We start from the raw sequence: 20,474 nt of genomic DNA, 5'->3' as shown, positions 1-20,474 counted from the left end.
GAATTAGGTTGTATTTGAATTACATACGTATATGTTTCTAAAATGTACTGCCTTCTGTTTTTAGCATCAAGGTGCACAAATTAACATGAAGGCCCTTCTCATTTATGAAAAAACTTAGGAATGCTAGTTGGGAGCAACAAACATTCGTTGAGAATAACTGGGAAAGCAATGGAGTAAATTCACGGAGATCCAGCACACATCTCCAAAAAAGAAAGGGAGAGAAAGAGAAGAGAAAGAGGGCAGGGCACAGGAGAAAGAACACAAAGGAAGAGAGAAGGGCTTTCACTCATAAGTGGAATTTAAGAAACAAAACAGAGGAACGTAGGAGAAAGAAAGAGAGAGGGAGGTAAACGATAAAAGCGACTTTTTTAAAAGTAAGCTCCACACCCAACATGGGGCTTGAACTCACGACGCCAAGATCAAGGGTCACATGCTCTGCCAACTGAGCCAACCAGGGGCCCCAGAGACTCTTAACGACAGAGAAAAAACCGAGCGTTGCTGGTGGGAGGTGGGCAGGGGTTAGACTAAATGAGTGATGGGCATTATGGAGGGTACTTGTTGGCATGAGCACTGGGTGTTGTATGTAAGTGATGAACCACTAAATTCTACTCCTGAAACCAATATGACGCTGTATGTTAACTAACTAGAATTTAAATAAAAACTTGAAGCATTAAATTTTTTTTAAAGGAAAAGGCCTGACAAGTGGAAGCTGGGGATGACCTGGGTGGGTCTATGCCACTCTTGATGGCCAAGGTGTTGGAGTCTGGCAGTCACGTGGAGTCAGAGGACAGAAAATGAAGCCTTGGGCCCGGCAAGGTGAGGAACTGTAACTGACAAGTATGCTCTCATCACACACAAAGATCCCTGAGAAACTATATCCTCAGCGGAAGGGTGGATCAGAAAATATTCGCTCAGTAGTATATGGAAAGAATAGAGTATATGTGTTTTGCATTGGGAAAGTAAAAATATTTTCCTGGATTTTACAAATACAGCCTGATTTCATGAAGGTCTGAAGTCTATGTTTATAATACGTGTGGTTCAGGAATCCTAATCTTTTCTCCTAACTGAGAAAGTTTAAGTTCGTTAAAAATGGCCTTGAACTGGTAATACTCTGTAGGGAAAATCACTCCCAATCCTTAAGAGTCCCACAGATAAAGTCTCTCTTAAAATGAATTCACAATACAAAATTGCAAAACACAGGAAGAAACAATCCACCACGAAGTAAACTCCCACCACTCTCACTGAGGAAACAGAATTACCAAAGATTGTTACAGTAAGTATACATAAAATGGTTAAAGACATTAAAAAAAAAACAGGCACTAGAGAACAATATCATAGTATCAAAAAAGGCTGACCTGAAGAAATTTGAATGGAAAAGTGCAGTAAATGAAATTCCAAACTCAATGTTGATTAATTATACAGCAGATGAGACTTAGCTAAAGAGAAAATCAGTGAAACAGAACTTAGATGTTGGGAAATTACCCAGAAGTTAGCATACAGAGACAGAAGATATTTTCACAAGTTTTCACCATCTGAATTGAGAAGCTCTGGGGTGGAAGTCGAGAGAAGACACATCAGCCCATAATGCACCAGTCCAGAGTCCCAAGACCTCTGTAACTCTTCTGAACAGGAATAAGCCACTATGAGACCATTTTATCAGAAGCATTTATCTGAAGGTCATCTTTTCAAATGCAAAGGCTATGGCATGACTTTGTGAGTTCAGTTTTAAACAACTCATTTTACTGCAGTTAATTGATCCTAAAATTCATTATCTTGAAGAATGAATTATAGCGTGACTTACACAAACTAAAATATAACAGTCCCAACACTATCTAATAGAGACCACTTTTGGAAAAATGCTGAATAGTAAGAGGAAGAAAAGCTTAGGTCAATGACCCTAAGGCTCAGCGAAGACCTGTTTCTTTAACACCTCAAATAACATTTAGAATAAAGATCTATCTTCACAGATAGATGTACAGAGAATGAGATCACTTAACCATCTAATCTGTAATTTATTTAATGACATAAAAAATAGTATTTCTCCCAAATTACAAACCAATTGTCCCAGCAACATTTAAAAAATAATTCTTCCCTTCTCTACGGATATATGATGACCTCTTTACTGTATATTCCATTGTTTAAAGTAATAGCATTGAGGGGCGCCTGGATGGCTCAGTCAGTTGAGCATCCGTCCGACTTTGGCTCAGGTCACGATCTTCAAGTTCACAAGTGCCAGCCCCGTGTCAGGCTCTGTGCTGACAGCTCAGAGCCTAGAGCCTGATTCGGATTCTGTGTCTTCCTCTCTCTCTGCCCTCCCCTACTCGCATTCTGTCTCTCTCTCTCTCAAAAATAAATAAACAAAAAAAATTTTTAAATACAGTAATAGCATTGATTCTAGAAAAACTATGCTATTCCACAGATCTATTTTTGTGCCTATTGTGCATTTTTGTTAAAGATTTGTTTAAGTAATCTCTACACCCAACATGGGGCTTGAACTCACAACCCTGAGATCAAGAGTTGCACACCCCACCAACTGAACCAGCCAGGCACCCCTATGTACGTTGTTGTAACAGTCGTAACTTTATATGGTTTGCTATGGTTTTCTTTTTTCCCCCATCTATTCCTTATTTTAAATAAGCTCAGACATTTCTGTCATTTAAAAAATTAAAAAAAAAATTTTTTTTAATATTTGTTTATTTTATTTTATTTTTTTTTAATTTTTTTTTCAACGTTTTTTATTTTTTATTTTTGGGACAGAAAGAGACATAGCATGAACGGGGGAGGGGCAGAGAGAGAGGGAGACACAGAATCAGAAACAGGCTCCAGGCTCCGAGCCATCAGCCCAGAGCCTGACGCGGGGCTCGAACTCATGGACCGTGAGATTGTGACCTGGCTGAAGTCGGACGCTTAACCGACTGCGCCACCCAGGCGCCCCAATATTTGTTTATTTTTTGAGAGAGAGAGAGAGAGAGAGAGAGACAGAGAGCAAGCAGGGCAGGGTCAGAGAAAGAGGGAGACACAGAATCGGAAGCAGGCTCCAGGCTCTGAGCTATTAGCACAGTGCCCAACGTGGGGCTTGAACCCACGCACCGTGAGATCATGACCTGAGCCGAAGTCGGACCCTTAATGACTGAACCACCCAGGCACCCCCTACTTAAATTTTTTTTAAAGGCTATGCTATTCTTAGTATAAAGTAATACAGTCTTGGAAAATAAAGAAAGAAGGCAGAAGAAACTAGAACGCATTTTTCATATCACTCAGAGTATTTGTGCCAAACACTAAATAATCTGCAATATTTGGCCTTTCATCCATCATTTGTAAAAAGCAGACTGATGCAAGTGCGTATGTATCAGGGAAGTCTTGTACCTTGCACTGCTCCACTTTATTTCCAGCTTCATCCATCTCTTCCTTTAGGGTATCTATTTTTGATGGAAGCCCCTGGAAGTTGGTTCCTGAAGATTTGTGAGCTTGGTTCCACCTGTAAAACACGGGGGCAAATCAGCATCTGAGAGCTGGCTGCACACACTCAACCTTGCGGAATCAAGGCCCTGAGGGAAACAGACTCTTTCCCCAAAGCCGATTCTACCCGGGATCGGTATGAGTACCTAGGGTGCCAGCTCCTCTTGAGTTCATCCTCTAGGAATGGAAGCAAGCAAAAAGAGACATTACGTCCCCACTGTGATGGGACTCTGGCAGTGCTGGGAGTAGCTGTCTGCTCTGAGTATAATCCTGTCTCATACACGCCCCACTGCTGGAAACCATGCCATGAACCCCCTTTCCTGTAGTGTCTGATCATGGCACCCTTGCCATGAAACAGCCCTGTGCTTCCTGCTCTGATCTGGAATGTTCCTGTGCCCCTGGGAGTCGGTCCTGCTCCTGGACCCCTGGGACCCTTCCTGCTGCCATCCTCATCTGTGATTACCTCCAGCAAGTAAAGACCGAGCTTTGGTCATGCAGCTAACAATCCATAGCGAGGAAAACACATGTAGAACTAAAAACATCTGTTAAGAATTAATATTCTAAAGATGAAGTTTACAGAAAGTCTAAAGCATAATGTGGAAAATTTACATTAAGTCAAAAGGACTGAGAAAAAAAAGGAAAGAATTATACCACAGCAAGAGTAGGGGAGTGCATGGGTCGGGAGGGGTAATAATCTAAAACAATTTCTATTTGGTTTTCAGGTGTGATTTGACCTTCTGTTCGAATATGAATTATGTCTGCTATTGTGAAAGCAATTTAAATGTAAACATGGATATTACAGAGATGCAGCACGAAAACCCGTGCGAGCAACTGCTCAAGCTTCCCAGCTGCTGCACTGCCCCCAAAACAGTAGGCTCTACCTTCTTCCCAGTTCCTGATGAGGCTCTCCTCCAAAGCCGGCCTTCGGCAAGTCTGCCTAAGCAAGACTGGCGATGCCATGGAGTGGCCAGAGCACGGACCTGGGAGGCTGACAAGCTCAGGTTTGAAGCCTGGCTCTCCCACACTAGCTGTGTGACCTTGGGCAATGACTTAACCTCTCTGTGCCTCAGTAATCTCATCTGTAAAGCTAAGATAACAAACACTTTGCAGAACCGTCATAACGAATCGAGAACAAATCGATATGTGTGTGCACGTGTGTGCATATGATATCTGCCCCATTAGGGATTCCTCCTTAGGAATTAGGTAGTAATTAGTCATTAGATACTATCATTTTCCCCCAGGGAAAAGCCACAGGAATAAGTAAAGGTGAAATATTCAACTGTGTGTTTCTCTGATACCTGCTTTGATTGGTTAAAAGTGAACAAGATCCTGAACGCAGATCAAGAATCAGTGTTGAAATCCCCTCCGGGATACCTGTATTGTAGACGTAAAATTCCTGGGGCACAAGTACCTGTAATGTCGCTCAACCAGCTCCGGGGAGGGAGCATTCACGGCCTTGTTTAACGAACCATTAGAACATTCTTCCTTATCCTGAGCAAAAGTCTACCTCAGGGTGGCCCCACTCCTGGTCCTGGCTCGGGGATTCTCCTTACAGATGTACACATGACAAAGCGTGAAGCAAGCCATGTAGAGAATCTGTGCAGGTTCCTCTCTCATCTAGAAAAGGAGTCTCTTCCCGAGAGAACAGAACCCCTGTTCCCTCTCCAGTCCTCACTGAGGGGGCCTCTGAATTTAGTCCCCAGCACAGAGTCGGGCACACAGGACGCACCCGATCGAGATCTGTCGAAAACATGAATGAGCGAATGAACAGGAACTGGCGGAGGAATCAGAGGAGGTGACACGTCATGTCCATCGCTCCATACCTGGCACGCGGCAAGCGTCCGGTAAGTGGTGGCAATTATTTTTACCGCACCCTCTATCATCTCAGTATGTCCTACATCACGACATGTCTTAACGAGTGACCCGTACGCTTAATGGAGTGGCGTTTCTTCACCCCTCCCCCAAGGAGATATCTAGTCAGTGGTGCACGGATAGTCAACCGGCATCTCAGGAACGAGGAAATGCTGCATGTTGCATTGCTACAGATGTTCTAAATCTGTTAAAAAAAAAAAGCATCTGACAGGTAGAAGCTTAGTAAATGACAGTTATATCTCCATCCATTTGCCAAAGAGAAATGGTCATCTCTGCTTCACAGGACTGCAGTGAGAATTAAGTTACACAATAAACAAGTCACGGAGATGAAAAGTACAGCAAAGGGAATATAGTCAATAATATTGTAAGGACACTGCATGGTGACAGATGGTGACCACACTTATCGTGATGAGCACTGAGTAACGTACAGAATTGTCGAATCAGTGCTGTGCACCTAAAATGAATACGTCGTGTGTCAGTTACACTGCAGTAATTTAAAAAAATTAAAAGAAGAAAAAGTGGGAGCTAACAAAACAGGGGTCGATCAACAAAGCCACCTTTTTTTTTTGTTTAAATAAAGTTTTATTGGAACACAGTCAGGCTTTCATTTACTTACGGTCCAGGGTTGTTTTTACACTACAATAGCAGAGTTGAAAAGTTGCAAAAGGGACCATCTGGGTTGCAAAGCTGAAAATATTTACTATCCGGCCCTTTATGGAATGTTTGCCAACTCTTGTGGTAAAGCATGAGAAAGGTCGGGGCAGGCGGCAGCTGCCTCCATAGATATTCCCTATTCTCATCCACGGAGAAAGCCGCAGAAGTCACGGATACACATGACCTCAAGGACAGAGCTGGGCTGGAGTCCTGCCACGAAGCACCACAGACAGTCATCTGGCAGCAGGCGACAAGTCGGCAGCCCTCTGGGATGCTTACTTACTTTTACGGGGAGTTTTCTCCCTTTGGGCGCAGCATTCGATCATGAAAGTATCATAACCACACAGGGTTTGGACGTGGCAGGACCCTCAGGAACTGCTAAGATCACAGATCTATTTATTCCTACACTCCACTATCCTAGAACAGGATGTTCTAACATCATTCCCACTGCCACACTTGGGAGAATGGGCCCTCGAGGCAGGTGTAAGTGGGTGCGACTTGGTCTGTGGGTCAAGTGCGTGAATCTGGAAACCCGCATGCTGTCCCCTGAGTGGTCTTCCTCTCGTCCGTACCTTACCTGGCTCTGACCGAATCCCAGTCTAACACCAATTTAGCGAGCTGCTTCCTCTGTTTTTGGATGTTGGGAATCTCCAACTAGAAAGAAGAACATACCACAGACCGAATGCGATAAGCTTTGGGGTTTTTACCTTAACATCTGAAAAGGCAGTATTTATTTACATTTTTCCCCCTGAGGCATAGGATTTTGTACCCTCAACTGATTTCCCTCATTTCCAAAAGGAAGCATATGTCAAAGTCACCGACTCTCGTGAAACTTGCAGACCCAAGCGAACCATTCACCGCGCAGCCCACACCGGTCTTGGCTCTTCTATGCGGCCTGGCAGAAGCACTCACCTCTGCGATGCTGCAGAGAGGATCCACAATCTCTCCCTCAACAAAGACCTCGTGCTGAGAAAGTTCTAGAGCCAGCTGGTTCTCAGCATTGCCACACGTCTCCAGAATCTTCCTTTAAAAACACAAGATACCCCCACAACAAGCATCCGCTCGTTAAACCAGGTGCCCGATTACCATACTCGGCCAGCTCTCTACACGATGGGGACACCTTAGGGTGCTACACGGTAGAACCTTAAAAACGTGGTAAGTCTGGGGCATCGCCTGAAATGCAAGCCCACGGGTTTGTGCTCTAACATGAAAAAGGCACTCTCAGATACACTTTGTGAGTACGTGTGTGGGATGTGTGTGAACAGTGAGGTGATGAGTCCAGGATTAGCTTCAGGGGAAGACCAAATGTTCTCCAAATAACCCTGGAATTCTTTAGAACCTTATGTGCTTTAGAACCTTACGTTCGTTATGTGCTGTTTTATGTCTGTCAGTGAGGCCAGCCGAGGCAGGGTTTGCTCCGGAGTTAATGCAGTGCTGGTTTTCTACTGGGGATGGTGGGCTAAGCTCAAGGGACATGTTGCATGAAAACCATGTTTACTTTTGTTTTCCTGGGAGCACGCAGTTGATGTCACACCGAGGACGCGTGCAAATGATACGGCTGCTCTGACTCTGTCCTTCCCTCTTTCCTCCTACCCCTCTCCTTCTCGCCCTGCCCCTCGAGATCCCCACGGGGTCCTTTTAAAATGACCAACGTGTGTGGCACTGGCATGAGGTGGCCATGGTGCTGTCATTAAGAACACGATCTCCGATACCACGCTGCCTGGGTTTGAATACGGGCTTTGCTATTCACCAGCTGTGGGGTCTTGGGCAACTGACTCACCCTCTCTGTCAATTTCTTCAATGGGAGGTAGAATGTAGGTTGTCTCGAGGACTGAACGAGTGAGTACATGGAAAACACGTAGAGCAGTGCTAATGCAGAGCAAGGACTCCCTCCATCAGCCGGGAAGACCAGGAGTGCCAGCATGCACACACCAGCCACCCTCTTCCCAGGACCATTACTCCCAAATATGGGAGCATGGACAGGACGGAGGAAGGGTGAAGGGTGGGGGGAAACTATCATCCTGGAACGGACAAAGTTACGGGGTGCCTGGGTGGCTCAGTCAGTTAAGCATCTGACTCTTGGTTTTGGCTCAGGTCATGACTGCGCGGTTCCTGAGTTCGAGCCCTGTGTCGGGCTCTACACTGATAGTGTGGAACACGCTTGGGATTTTCTCGTTCTCTCTCTCCGCCCCTCCCCCCATCAAAATAAATAAATAAACAAACTGCAAAATAAAAAAGAACACAGGTAGCGTTGTAGGGCATGGAGTATAACAGGCCCCTGGAAAAGGGGCTGTGGAGTCCAAAGCCCAGGGCAGCTGGGAAGCACAGTGAGCAGTATAGCAGAGACAGCAGATGGGCTCAAAGGCCCCCAGCTTCATGTAGAAGCAGGTGGAAGGAAGGGTTAACCTTCCCTCTTACAGTAAAAACAACTTCATGATTAGATTTTTAAAAATTATTTATAGAACACATGCCTACTGCAAAAAAAAAAAAAAATCCAAATAATTCAGAAAACACAAGATTTTGAGACAACCACCATTGACATTACAGTGGCCACCCTCAAAGGAGGTGGCTCTTGAGGACTGGACGGGACTGCTCAGGGAAGGGACATGTTCTTTATACCGAGGCTCAGGGGAATAAAGAATGACCCTATCAATCACTTTCGCTAGTGGCCCTTTCAATCATCGGAAGCCAGCGTTGCTCCTGCTAAAGGGAAGACTGCCTGCCATCCCGGGGGCCCAGACCCCACTTCTTCCCATGGAGACTGCGCCATTCTCCTCCCGGAGCAGGAGCCACACCGTCACGCTCACGGCCCCTCTGTCACGCAGATGCCTGCCACGCACAGCACCCGCCCACCCGCTCCCGCTGACGCGCAGGCTAGCGGGCTCGCTCTCTGAAAGCAGCCCACTCTTACCCCAGCAGGGAGTCTTCCAGCTGAGTCGATGCTTCTTGCATGTTCTGAGCAAGAGCGGTCAGAGGGAGTTTTTTCTGGAAGGCAGAAGACAATGTGTTGTTTTCATTATTACTGATACCCGTTCTCAATGACCAGCCGCAGATCATCATTCAGTGATTTGTCCTCCAGGCACACTGCACAGGTAAGAGGTAGACTGTCTGGGTTCAGGATCCAGTCTCAAACATGTGCGCTGTGTGACTTAACCTCTATGTCCACGTCCTCACGCCTGGATGATACCGAGGCATGATGACAGCAAGGGTGTCCTAGGGCTGTCTGCCCATCTACGGAGATCTTCAACGTCAAGTACCTAGCGTGTGCTACGTATTTAGTAGGTGTTGGCTGCTAGTATTATTGTTGGGGTAGCTGTTAACTGTTCTTATTAACTAATCAAGTACATACTGTGTCTGAAGCCCTGGGAACATAAGACACAGATCTTACTCTCTGATTATCCTAACAAATAAATGCAAGAAAATGCTCAATTTCAAGAACTTTTGCTAGAATACTCATTCTTAAACAGGCTCTTAACCTAGCTGTAATCATAAGGGCCCAGCTCTAGTTAATATCTAAAAACGTCTGGCTAAATATCTGAATATTTTTTAAGGTATTTAATCACAAAGCCATTTTCCTATCAGAGATTTGTTTTGCAGCTGGAAATGACCATAAGGATCATCTGATTTATGTTCTAATTGTACAGTCAAGGGACCTGAAGCCCAGGGTGGTCAGGTGGGCTGGCTGGGCACCCCAGTGAGGGGCAGCAGAGCCGGACCTTTGTGTCCACGGGCCTGAGCCCCAGTTCAGTTTCTTTCCACCACTGCTTGATGGCTCATCTCATAAGGGTAGAAAGGGCCTGTCAAGTACAAGTGGGTTGGTTATAGCACATAACGTGCAAACAAAAATATGCATTCAGGGCTCCTGGTGGCTCAGTCAGTTAAGCGTCCAACTTTGGCTCAGGTCACGATCCTACGGTTCATGAGTTCGATCCCTGTATTGGTCTCTCTGCTGTCCGCACAGCGCCTGCTTTGGATCCTTTGTTCCCCCTCCATCTCTGCACCTCCCCTCCCCTTCTCAACAATGAATAAACATTTTTTCAAAATGCATCCAATGTGGCAATGCTCCCCATGATTTTGCCTCCCCAGTAGAAAGGGCTGTTATGTCAAAGACACAGGGTCCACCTTGCTGTGGCATTGTTGTGCCTTGACCTCTAGCATATCACCTGCCTTTCCTGCTTTAAAGGGCTCCATGTGATACACTTACACCGTATTTGCTTGTGTTGTAGAGAATATCTCTTGAAAGCTATACAAGAAGCTACTAATGCTGGTCACTCTGGAGAGGGCAGCAGGGTGCCTGGGGACAGGATGCTGAGAGATCTCACTTTGTGTTCTTCTGTATCTTCTGGATTTTGACCATGTAAATATGCAGCCTACTTAAAACAGTATATTGAAATTTAAAAATAAACAACAACTGGGGCACCCGGGGGGCTCAGTCGTTTAAGTGTCCGACTTCAGCTCAGGTCATGTTCTCACAGTTCATGAGTTCGAGCCCCACGTCGGACTCTGTGCTGACAGCTCGGAGCCTGGAGCCCGCTTCAGATTCTGTGTCTCCCTCTCTCTCTGCCCCTCCCCGACTCATGCTCTCGCTCTCGCTCTCTCTCAATCTCAAAAATAAACTTTAAAATAAAAAATAAAAATAAATAACAATTCTATTTACCCACCTCTCATCCTCCCAAGTTATTATCACGTAAGTAAATATCAGGCATCCCCTGCCCCACAAGGGGACATTGCCAGCTTCGGCACTTTCAGATCAGGAAGATAGGAGAAAACGGGCAATGTGCCTTGTCATAATGAGGGTAATTCATACATGTTAGTCATGCTGCCTTTATAAGGGAAATTAAATCTAGGATAAGTGCAATAATCTGGAGAAATACACTTTGTGCAACTCTGGAGCTCGGAACCAAAATCATAAAGAGCAGAGTCTACTTTGACAAAATCATTCAAGTTCTCAGCTATAAACAGCCTTGTGGTTTCCATGCCCTGACCCCAAGCCACAACAGTCCTGCATCTTGATGTACATAAAAAAGGACGTCCCGCTTATTTAACCCCATGCTCTTCGATGAGGATGCTATCCACCAACAACATACTCCTCCACAAACACAGCTAAGCACTTCCTAGGCATGAACAGCTTTTTTTTTTTTAATCACCAGGGATTCATTTAAAAAGATCTAAAGCCATGATTTACGAAATGCATGCCCACTGCCCAAAAGGCAGCCGCTCCAGATCCCACATGATTCTTGCCTCCTCACATGCGTGGGGGGTCTCTCGTGGGACCTTTGGGAGGCTCCTCCTGTGTATTCTAGATTGCTAGAGACTGCTGTCATTTCTTCCACAATATTGACCGCCGTGGTCACCCATCCATCTTCTATCGTTTCCATGGTGTCTACTCTCTCCCACATGCACAGTGTAGACAGCCTCAGAGGCCTGTCTTTGGCACTTTTTGTTCGAGGTTGGAAAAGGAAGCCCGAGGCATCAGGTTTTAGAAATGACCTTTGCATCCTGCTGCCTAGAATATGCCGGTCACTTGCCACTCACTGCCCTCGTTTATGGCTGGGCTACCACCTCCTCTGGGAAGCCCCCCCGACTACGTCTCTCCTCCTGTGATGCCTATTCTCAGTCCTCCTGTAATACCCTGTGCACACTTTGTTTGGCATGTCATTTTAGGATTATGCATCTGTGTGTATCTCCCCCTGCCAGGCCGTGAGCACCTTTAAGGCGGAGGCCACATCTTGTTCATTTTATTATCTCCAGCACTTGTACACAGTAGGTGTTTGATAAACACCTGCTTAAAAGGCAGTCAAAGGAATGGACAGGACACAACGATGTGAAGGACAGAGACGTATGGCAGGCGGAAGTGGGAGACAATGGGACTGGATAAGGGGAAAGGAAACAGGATGGGATTATGAAAGGTTCCTCGTGCTAATGAAGAGCTCAGACTTTCAATCCTGGCAATGGGAGCCAGCCAGCGCCCCTCAAAAGAGGCACCACTGGTGTTAGGGGCCACTTCCGGTGTGGAACTATGCCCCTAGGCACTGCAGAATGTTCAGCATCTCGGTCCCCACCCTCTACATGCCAGTAGTGTCCCCCGGTCCCTATGGCAACACAAAATGTCTCTATGTATTTCCAAGTATCCCCAGGAGTGTAATCCTGGCCCCTGTTGAGAACCGCTAAGCTACGATGTTTTTTCGGCAGGAGGATGTCAGTATCTATCTGTATTTCAGAAAAACAATTCTGGTGATCAGGCTGGAGCCAGGCTGGACGAGAAGGAAATCAAAGGCAGGAAACAAAGATCAGGAGGTGACTGCACCATCCAGGTTTTGCGATCATCGCCTTTGTGAAAGGGATCAGGTTTTGCTTTAAGGCAAAGGTGGCAGAGATGAGGCGGGGGTGAGGAATTCCAAAGACAGTCACAGAGAATCACAGGCCTTGCTAATCAAGCAGCCATGGCAGGGTGAGGATACAATAAAAGGGAACATAAGGTAAGCCGACGGTTTCTAGCTTGCATAACAGGGTGGGTGGAATTCAAGAGTCCACGCACAATGAAGAACTGGTGACGCGTGCCAAAGCAGACATCTAGGGAAGGAAGTGTTTTGCTTGGTTGAAATGCTTGAGACGTCCCTGGCATCAACACATCAGTCAGAAGCCACGAGGACAGAAGAGGTGGCCCAAGGAATGTGACGGGAGCAACGAGGAGGAGGACAGAGCCTTAGGAAACAATGTTGAAAGGGGAGGCAGAACAGCGAGAGAACAAGAAGGAGCCGTGGGGACAGGACCGGTGGCTTGGGTCCGGTTCTGCCGGACAGGACGTGCAGCAAGCATTCCTGGAGTCGTAGGTGTGGGCAAACGTCCGCTCTCTGATACCTATTACTGCAGCAAACCAAGTATTGCACGACAGAGGAATATCCTGGTGTTGGGACGTCCTTCTCAGATGTGTGTAGGAAATCTGAGAGAAGGGTGACACAGGTCACGTGCATACCAGTTCTTCCTCTTGCGACATCGGTGTCCCACAACACACCACGGCAAATCATAGCTTCCCTGTACGCCACTGCAGCCACCACCGTAATGCTGTATGGGCTTCCGAGTGCTAGCATGTGCTCGTAAGCTAGGAACCTGTAAACCCAAGGATGGAGCTGCCTGGCGACTGAGAGTGGCTGTGCTCTGCTGGTGGCACAAGAGGACCCGGATGCTTCAGACAAATGTATCCTGGAGCAGATGTTTGCTGGTTCTCCTCGAGGCCATCCCTCTCCCTCTTAGGACAGTGTCCTGACTTCTCATTCGGGTCCACCCCAGTCTAAATAAAGCCTGTGAGCTACAGAGGCAGCTCCACAGCCCACGCTCTAAGGGCAGGCCCTGATTAGCTTAAGCCAACCAGCACATCCCGCCTCCTCCCAACCTCACCCCTACCCAAGGTAGCCAGGGTGGAATGGGAATGTTCAGGAATGGGGAAGATGACTCAATACAGACCAATGCAATGGAAGGCCATTTCTACCTGCCAAGGACTTGGAAAAAGAAGTTCTCTCACTCCCTTAAAGAAACCCACTGGAAAGCGTGCTTTCTACTTCTGCTGGACAGGCACAAGGAAGCAAGTAGCCGGTGGAAGCTGCTGGTACCAACCCACAGCCATGGGAGGTGCCCATTTAGGGGCAAAGCAGACACTGAGGAAGGCAGAGCGGGCAGAAGGAAAAAGAGTGACATTTTGCTTACACCACTGACCTGCTAGCCCAGGCCTCTCCTCAAGTCCATCCCAGCTTCTGGACTTTTCAGTTAGAAGACCAATAAATTGCGTCATTTTCTAAGTCCATTTAAGACAGGCTTTCAGCTTTTTGCCATCAAAGCATTCCTAACAGACATCTCTATTCTCTTATCAATGACAAATGGCTTATCGAGTCTTTAAAAGCACCTGGGGAAAATGCAGTGTGAGCAGTGCCTTCAGCACAGCCACGTCTTAAGCACAAAAAAATGTTCTGGTCTGGCAGGTGTCGGGAGAGTAAACGGCAGTACGAGGTACAAATCTGCAGGCAGATGTGCTGACGCTGCTTGGGAAAAACCAAGCGAGCGAAGGGTGAAGAGCCTCACGGAGACACAAGAAAGACCCAACAGCCGTGGCCCCATGTCACATCCGATACTCACGTATCTCTTCTCCACGTCGGGGCCGTGGCCCTGGAAGCATGCTGCCAGGCGCTTGTGGGAGTGGTGGCATATTGACCGAACCGTGTCCAGGCGCCGCTCGATCTGACAAATGAGACAAACGAGCCATCAGCAAGGCTTCAGAACACATCTCTTCCTACGTGGCATTGGCATGTAGGTAGAAGCAGCACGCGGGGGTCTAATTTTTTAGCTCTCGATGTAAACGCACATGGTCCCCATTCCCCTAGAGCAGGGTTTCTTTCTACTGACATTTGAGGCCAGATAATTCTGGGTGTGTGTGTCGGGGGGCGAGGGGGGCTGCTCTGTGCATATGGTACGTTTAGCCTCATCTCTCTGGCCTCTACCCAGTAGATGCCAGGTGCACCCCATTCCGAGTTGTGACAACCGGAAGTGTCTCCACACACTGACGAATATCCTCCCAGTGGGCGAAACGGCCCCTGGTTCAGAACCGCCGACCTCTCCTACACCGAGGGGTTTACATCTCCTAAAGGCTAAGTGTGTGTGCAGGGAGGGAGCGCGGTCACGGCCCCAACTCCTATCAGGAAGGGTGGCGGCAGTCGGGCTATGCGCTCCCTGCAAAGGCCCGGCGCCAGCCTGCAGAACCGCAGATGAACACCTCAGGCCCAGACCCACAGCCAAGTGGAAAAACCACGGGACTGTCAGAAGCCATCCCCTGTGGATAGTGGCAGAGCCTTCCACACATGGGACATCAGACAGAAGAGTCCAAATCAAGGCTCCACAGTTTCCATTCAAGGTCAGTTGTTTTCAAAATTATTCTTTATTGGGGTTAGGGTGGGTTTTTGTCTTTGTTTTTGCTTTGGTTTTAACTAAACCCCTAAAGCACAATGGACTGCAAGAAACACTGACTTAGGGGACCCACGCATCAAGATTTAGTTTCCCAAAATATTATTGCTGGGATATGGCTGTTTATGGCAAAGAGAGCTGCTTTTCACAGGAAGGAATGCCAAAAATGTGTATTCTGATGACTCATTAAGAATGAGTGCAGGCCCTCAGGGATGCTTTCTATTTTAAAGAAAAATCAACAAATTCAAAGCAGAATGCGTTTTTACCCCACAACATTTTACCCAATGACATGGTTCTATGCTTCTCTCCTGAAGGTCTGCACCGCGCTCCCCCCCCCCCCCACCCCAGCTTTTCTTCAGAGCCAAGGCCTGACTACCAGGGCCCTGATCGAGCAGGCACATTTATGTAAGGAGCAGAGGCCACATCACTGACCCCTCATCTTATAATGACCACATTGTAACACACTGGAAAACTAATATGCACTTCTTTACTGGCCACAAAAAACAGGCAAAATCAAACAAAAACAAAACCCCACAAAACTCCATTTCGCTTTGATTCTAATTTCTACTAGAAAATTATAAAGTCCACTGGGGGACAGGGACCTTGGTCTGTTCTGTGCACGGGTTTATCCCAGGTACCCGGAACACTGTCTGGAACACGAATGCAAGGTGTTCATTTAATATTTGCTGAAAGGTCAAGAACATGTATTAAGTCCCTGTGTAAGGTATCAGAAAAACAACAGTAAATAAGCTGTAGTTCTCATCCTCCTGGGATTCACAGCCTCCCAGGGAAACTCCACACAAGCACAACAAACTTAGGAGCAAAAAATAAGAGGCAAAATAGAGCCATTTGAACTGCTCTCACAGATCAAACAGGGAGCACACAGACTAAGCGAAGGGAAATCTCACACCAGAAACAAAAAAGAAAATTTCTGTGGCCCGGGATCCATCCCTAGTGTTCTCCCGCTTAACCTGTTAATTCCTGCTAATGATCTGATGGAGTGGATACCGCCATTATCCTCGTTTTAGAGAAGTGGAAACTGAGACACAGAAAGTTAAGTAATCCCCTGAGGCCACAGAGCCAGTCAGGGAAAGACCTGGGTAGGCAGGCACCAGCCTCCACACTTTCAAACAGGACTCTCTTCTTTTTAGTCAAAGAAGAGGGAAACACCTGTGGCAATGATGGCAGATGGGGGTGGGGTGGGGGTGGGGTGAGGTGGGGTGGGGGGGTAAGCATCTGCATGATGAAACAAGGCGTTCCTTGAAACTGGCAAACTCTTGAGGCCCCCGTGGATGTTCTATGAAAGGGACAGGAGCAGACAGTTGCCACCTGCCTCCTGTGGGAATTCTGCAGTCCTCAAAATGCCTGCAAGGCTTGGGGCTTCAAGGGTTCAAGGAGGTTGTGCATATTTATTACTAACGTGGGATGTGGGAGAGAGAACACTGATGTGAAACCTAGTCTAGTTAAAGGTTATCGAGCCCAAGCAACATTTCTGAAAGTCTGAAAGTGAAGCTGAAATATACGATAAAAGCCAATGAGGAAATATTACTAAGAATAAGATTGTCAGGGCTCCCGGGTGGCTCAGTTGGTTAAGTGTCCAATTTTGGCTCAGCTCATGAATTCACGGTTCAGGAGTTCAAGCCCCATATTGGGCTGTGTGCTGACAGCTCAGAGCCTGGAGCCTGCTTCAGATTCTGTGTCTCCCTCTCTCTCTGCCCCTCCCCTGCTCACATTCTCTCTCTCTCTCAAAAATAAAATAAACATTAAAAAGAAAAATTAAAAAAAAGAATATGATTATCTAATAATTCTTAAAAAAAAAAAAAAACCCTCCTACTCTTAATAAAAACTTCTGGTCCTTAAAACAACAACAACAACAACAACAACAAAAAAAAACGTGCTCTTAGAATCTTCTACCTGCAGGTGGCTGTCATAATTTAGAAGGATATTCTGACATGGGCTGGCATGGCACCAGTTTTCTAAGCTATGCCGGCTCCTCTCTGTGGGAAGAGACAGAAAGTCACCCGGGAGCAGACTGCTGGTCTTCAGGGGCTCAGGTGAAAAGACCTGCCGAAGGTCATGGAATGAGAAGCAAGGACACAAGCAAGGAGGCTTAAGAGAAACCTCAGTGCAGAAGGGTTCTGTCTTTCCCGGCGTGCTCTGGGGTGGGCGGAGACGGAGCGGGGTTGAGGCCGAGTGAAGGGATGTGTACAAAGGGTCCCAGGCCTTCTGGAAGAAACCCCCAGCCCCAAAGTTAGGGAAGCCTGTGAGAGACGAAGTGCAGTGGTCCCGGCCGAGGTCCCTGCAGGAAATATCCCTCCTGCAGGGCAGAAAAGTCCAGGCTGATCACAGGCCACCTCAGGGCCTCAGGGTGGTTCTGACAGGTCTGGTCACCGTCACTGAGACTCTAAGTCCTTCAGGAGCCAACTCAGCCCAGAAGTGGAGGATGATAGCATGAGAGGCAAGAAGTGGAAACTCTAGGCTGTTGCTGGCAGGGCCTGTCCCATCAAGGACACCGTCATAGCAGTGAGCGAAGGCCCGCAGCCTGCCCAGGACCTGTGACTAGGCTGCAGTGCCAGTGGACCGGCCAGGCCAGCCAGCGCCTCCCACACCCCACCCCGACACCTGGCACTTGAAAGCAGGACAGCCCCATTTGAACTTCACAACATGACACCGAAGTTCCAGATCCCCTTTTTATCACCATGCAACCCAACTGCTTTTCTTTCCTGCTCGGGACCATGCTGATCAGTCTCATCGTGTCTCAGATCATACATACAGACGTATGTCCACAGATCTGCTTCAGTTTTCGGCAATGAGGCTTTGTTTTGTTTTCCTCTTTAAGCAAAGCACTTTAAGAAGATTTTATTTTGTTACCTGTAACAGATCTTCACTGAGGACTTCTGTTTTCTCAGCTCTGTGGGAAAAAATGAAAAGCTCAGAGTCAGAAATCCAGAAATGCAAAGGAACTCGTGAAATGTAATAATTACTATCCCAGAGTTTAAAACAAAACAGCTAGGGACGGACGCCTGGGTGGCTCGGTCGGTTGAGCGTTCAACTCGTGACTTCAGCTCAGGTCATGATCCAGGGTCGTGGGATCAAACCCCACGTCGGGCTCTGTGTGGAGGGTGGCGCCTGCTTGGGGTTCTCTCCGTCTCCCTCGGCCCCTGTCTCCCCCCATTCCCCGCTTGTGTATGCACACTCTCTCTAAAATAAAAAAATAAAAAATAAACAAAACAGGCAGAAATGAATGATAACATGGGGAGAAATTCCACCAATGTTGACATCAGAGGGCTCCTTGAGCAAAACCAAAGAAAAAAAACCAGCAAACAAAAGTCTGCAAAGAATAGCAACCCCAAACAAGAACAAAGCTTCAAGACCAGTGGCTCCCAGACCTGGGCGTGTATAGAATCACGGAGGGTGGGGAGTGTGCTGATTTAAAATGCCAGTTTCCAGGCCTCACCTCTGTTCAAAAGCAGGTGTGGAACAAGATCCTGCTTCTTTAAGAGGCCCTTTCCTCCCATAATTCCATGGCCGAGACCCACAGGCCACCCTTGGAGAAAAGACTGCTCTAGAGTCGCCTCGCTGGCTCAGTCGGTAGAATGTGCAACTCTAGATCTGGGGGTCATGAGTTTGAGCCCCACATTGGGCATGGAGCCTACTTAAAATAAATTAAAAAATAAAAATAAAAAAAGACCGCTGTAGAGAAGCTGAACCTTCAGTTCCTAAAATGATCATTTCTCAACTTCACAGCCTTACTGAAACAAGTTTGTCACAAATCCAGGAACGTGATTCAATACTACACACACAAATAGTAACAACTGAGTACTCCTTCCTTCAGGCATCTCATCTTTACTTTAAAAAGAAACAAAGGGGGCGCCTGGGTGGCGTAGTCGGTTAAGCGTCCGACTTCAGCCAGGTCACGATCTCGCGGTCCGTGAGTTCGAGCCCCGCGTCGGGCTCTGGGCTGATGGCTCGGAGCCTGGAGCCTGTTTCGGATTCTGTGTCTCCCTCTCTCTCTGCCCCTCCCCCGTTCATGCTCTGTCTCTCTCTGTCCCAAAAATAAATAAAAAACGTTGAAAAAAAAAATTAAAAAAAAAAAAAAAAAAAGAAACAAAGTATTTTCACAGCTTTCTCCCACTCATGCTTTCCAATTATCATTAACTATGTAGACCTTTCCAGAAAGCCGACCTGGCGGCCATCAATCGGCAGAGGAACATCCTGAGTTGCTCGAGCCTCAGTTGTCAGATCACGGTACTTTCCGAGGACTCCTCTGCAGTCCAAAGGGGCAGCGCTGTTGCTGTACGTAATACCCAGAATGATGGCAATCGAGGTGCCATAGTGGGACTTCTGGTTCAAACAGTGATTTAAGTCGAGTCATTTGACACCCCTGCCCAATTCCCATTGAAACGAACAAGGAAACTTATTATTTTTGAGTGTTTATTTATTTTGAGAGAGAGAGAGAGAGCATGCAAGCAGGGAAAGGGCAGACAGAGAGAGGAAGAGAAAGAATACCAAACAGGCTCCATGCCGACAGCACAGAGCCCGACGTGGGGCTCAGTCCCACAAACTGCAAGATTATGACCTGAGCCAAAATCCAGAGTCGGACGCCCAACCGACTGAGCCACCCGGGTGCCCTCGAACAAGGAAACTTTTAAAGGGACAAGAAAAAAGTCTTTTTCAGCCCTGAACATTGGGGGAGCTGGGGAGAAAGGCAGACCATCAATGAACCAGAATTGTAAAGCCTTTTAATAAGACATATCACAGAATGGAAGGCTGCATGATCTTGCCTCTGAGTGAATCTAATGCACGAGAAGGAAAAGCCGTTTGGCGGGCAAGTTGATAGGACCCCCGAGAAGGACCTTCAAACGCTGCTAAGCTCAGAGCAGCATCAGCTGCATGAGGCACGGTGGTGCACGCTTCCAGCCCACGCTCGGGCCATGGCATGTCAAGTAAAAGCCGGCATTGCCACAGGGGATTCCAACACCAGTTGTCGCCGCGGTGCCCTGTGTAACTCAGAGATGCCAATGGGAATGGCTCACTCATCAGTTTCTGCAGGAAATCAGAACTCTGACCTAACTCAGACACCTCCCTGGTGCGCAGGAGCAGGGCCTGGAGATGAGGTCGAGGCCCCAGCTTTCAGAGGAGGCCGCCTTTCAATTCCATGACAAGTCCTGCAAGTGGCGGGCCAAAAGCTGCCATCCCAGCCCTTGCTTGGCATACATGGTGCCAGGCATTGCTGAAGCGCCAAACATATGTAGTCATGCCAGTTAGGGAAGTAGAGCAGGGCCCCAGCTGACCAGCAGCTCAAGCAACCAGCCTCAGAAAGAACTCCGACAGTCAGCCTCGCAGACCGCCACGGCTTCACCCTAACTCCTATTCGCCAATAGCCTTGTCCCTCCTCTAGCAAAATGCCACCATGAGATTGTGTAACTTCTGCCTCATCTTCTCTGGCCAGAGCTCTGAAATCTCTGCCTTCTGTAAGTAGAAGTATACACAGAGAAAAGCCCTCAAGGCCTCTTAAAACACTCAAAGTTCAAAAG

The 20,474-nt window shown here is 47.3% G+C and overlaps 1 protein-coding gene across 8 annotated transcripts in view; it reads right to left on the bottom strand.

Annotated features, from left to right (window-relative positions):
- Positions 1 to 20,474, bottom strand: part of ARHGAP17 (Rho GTPase activating protein 17) — an 88,528-nt gene that overhangs the window by 36,777 nt on the left and 31,277 nt on the right. For 6 of the 8 annotated variants that reach the window (XR_013552884.2, XR_013552885.2, XM_078439970.2 and 3 more), the window contains exons 2-7: positions 17,809 to 17,848; positions 14,116 to 14,217; positions 8,897 to 8,970; positions 6,898 to 7,009; positions 6,563 to 6,639; positions 3,367 to 3,478 (exon numbers count right to left, since the gene is read on the bottom strand). Coding sequence is in view for 6 of the 8 variants with exons in the window: in XM_078439970.2 (XP_078296096.2) it covers positions 3,367 to 3,478; positions 6,563 to 6,639; positions 6,898 to 7,009; positions 8,897 to 8,970; positions 14,116 to 14,217; positions 17,809 to 17,848 (517 nt within the window). In the remaining 2 variants the exon portion in view is untranslated. The remainder of the gene's footprint in view (positions 1 to 3,366; positions 3,479 to 6,562; positions 6,640 to 6,897; positions 7,010 to 8,896; positions 8,971 to 14,115; positions 14,218 to 17,808; positions 17,849 to 20,474) is intronic. The other 2 variants (XM_078439972.2, XM_078439973.2) reach the window with 1 other exon arrangement.

Source organism: Panthera onca, chromosome E3 (genome assembly GCF_046562875.1).
Source record: "Panthera onca isolate mPanOnc1 chromosome E3, mPanOnc1 haplotype 2, whole genome shotgun sequence".
NCBI classification, from domain to species: domain Eukaryota; kingdom Metazoa; phylum Chordata; class Mammalia; order Carnivora; family Felidae; genus Panthera; species Panthera onca.
The sequence above is the reverse complement of the archived record's forward strand: the minus strand, read 5'-3'. Positions and strand labels throughout refer to the sequence as shown.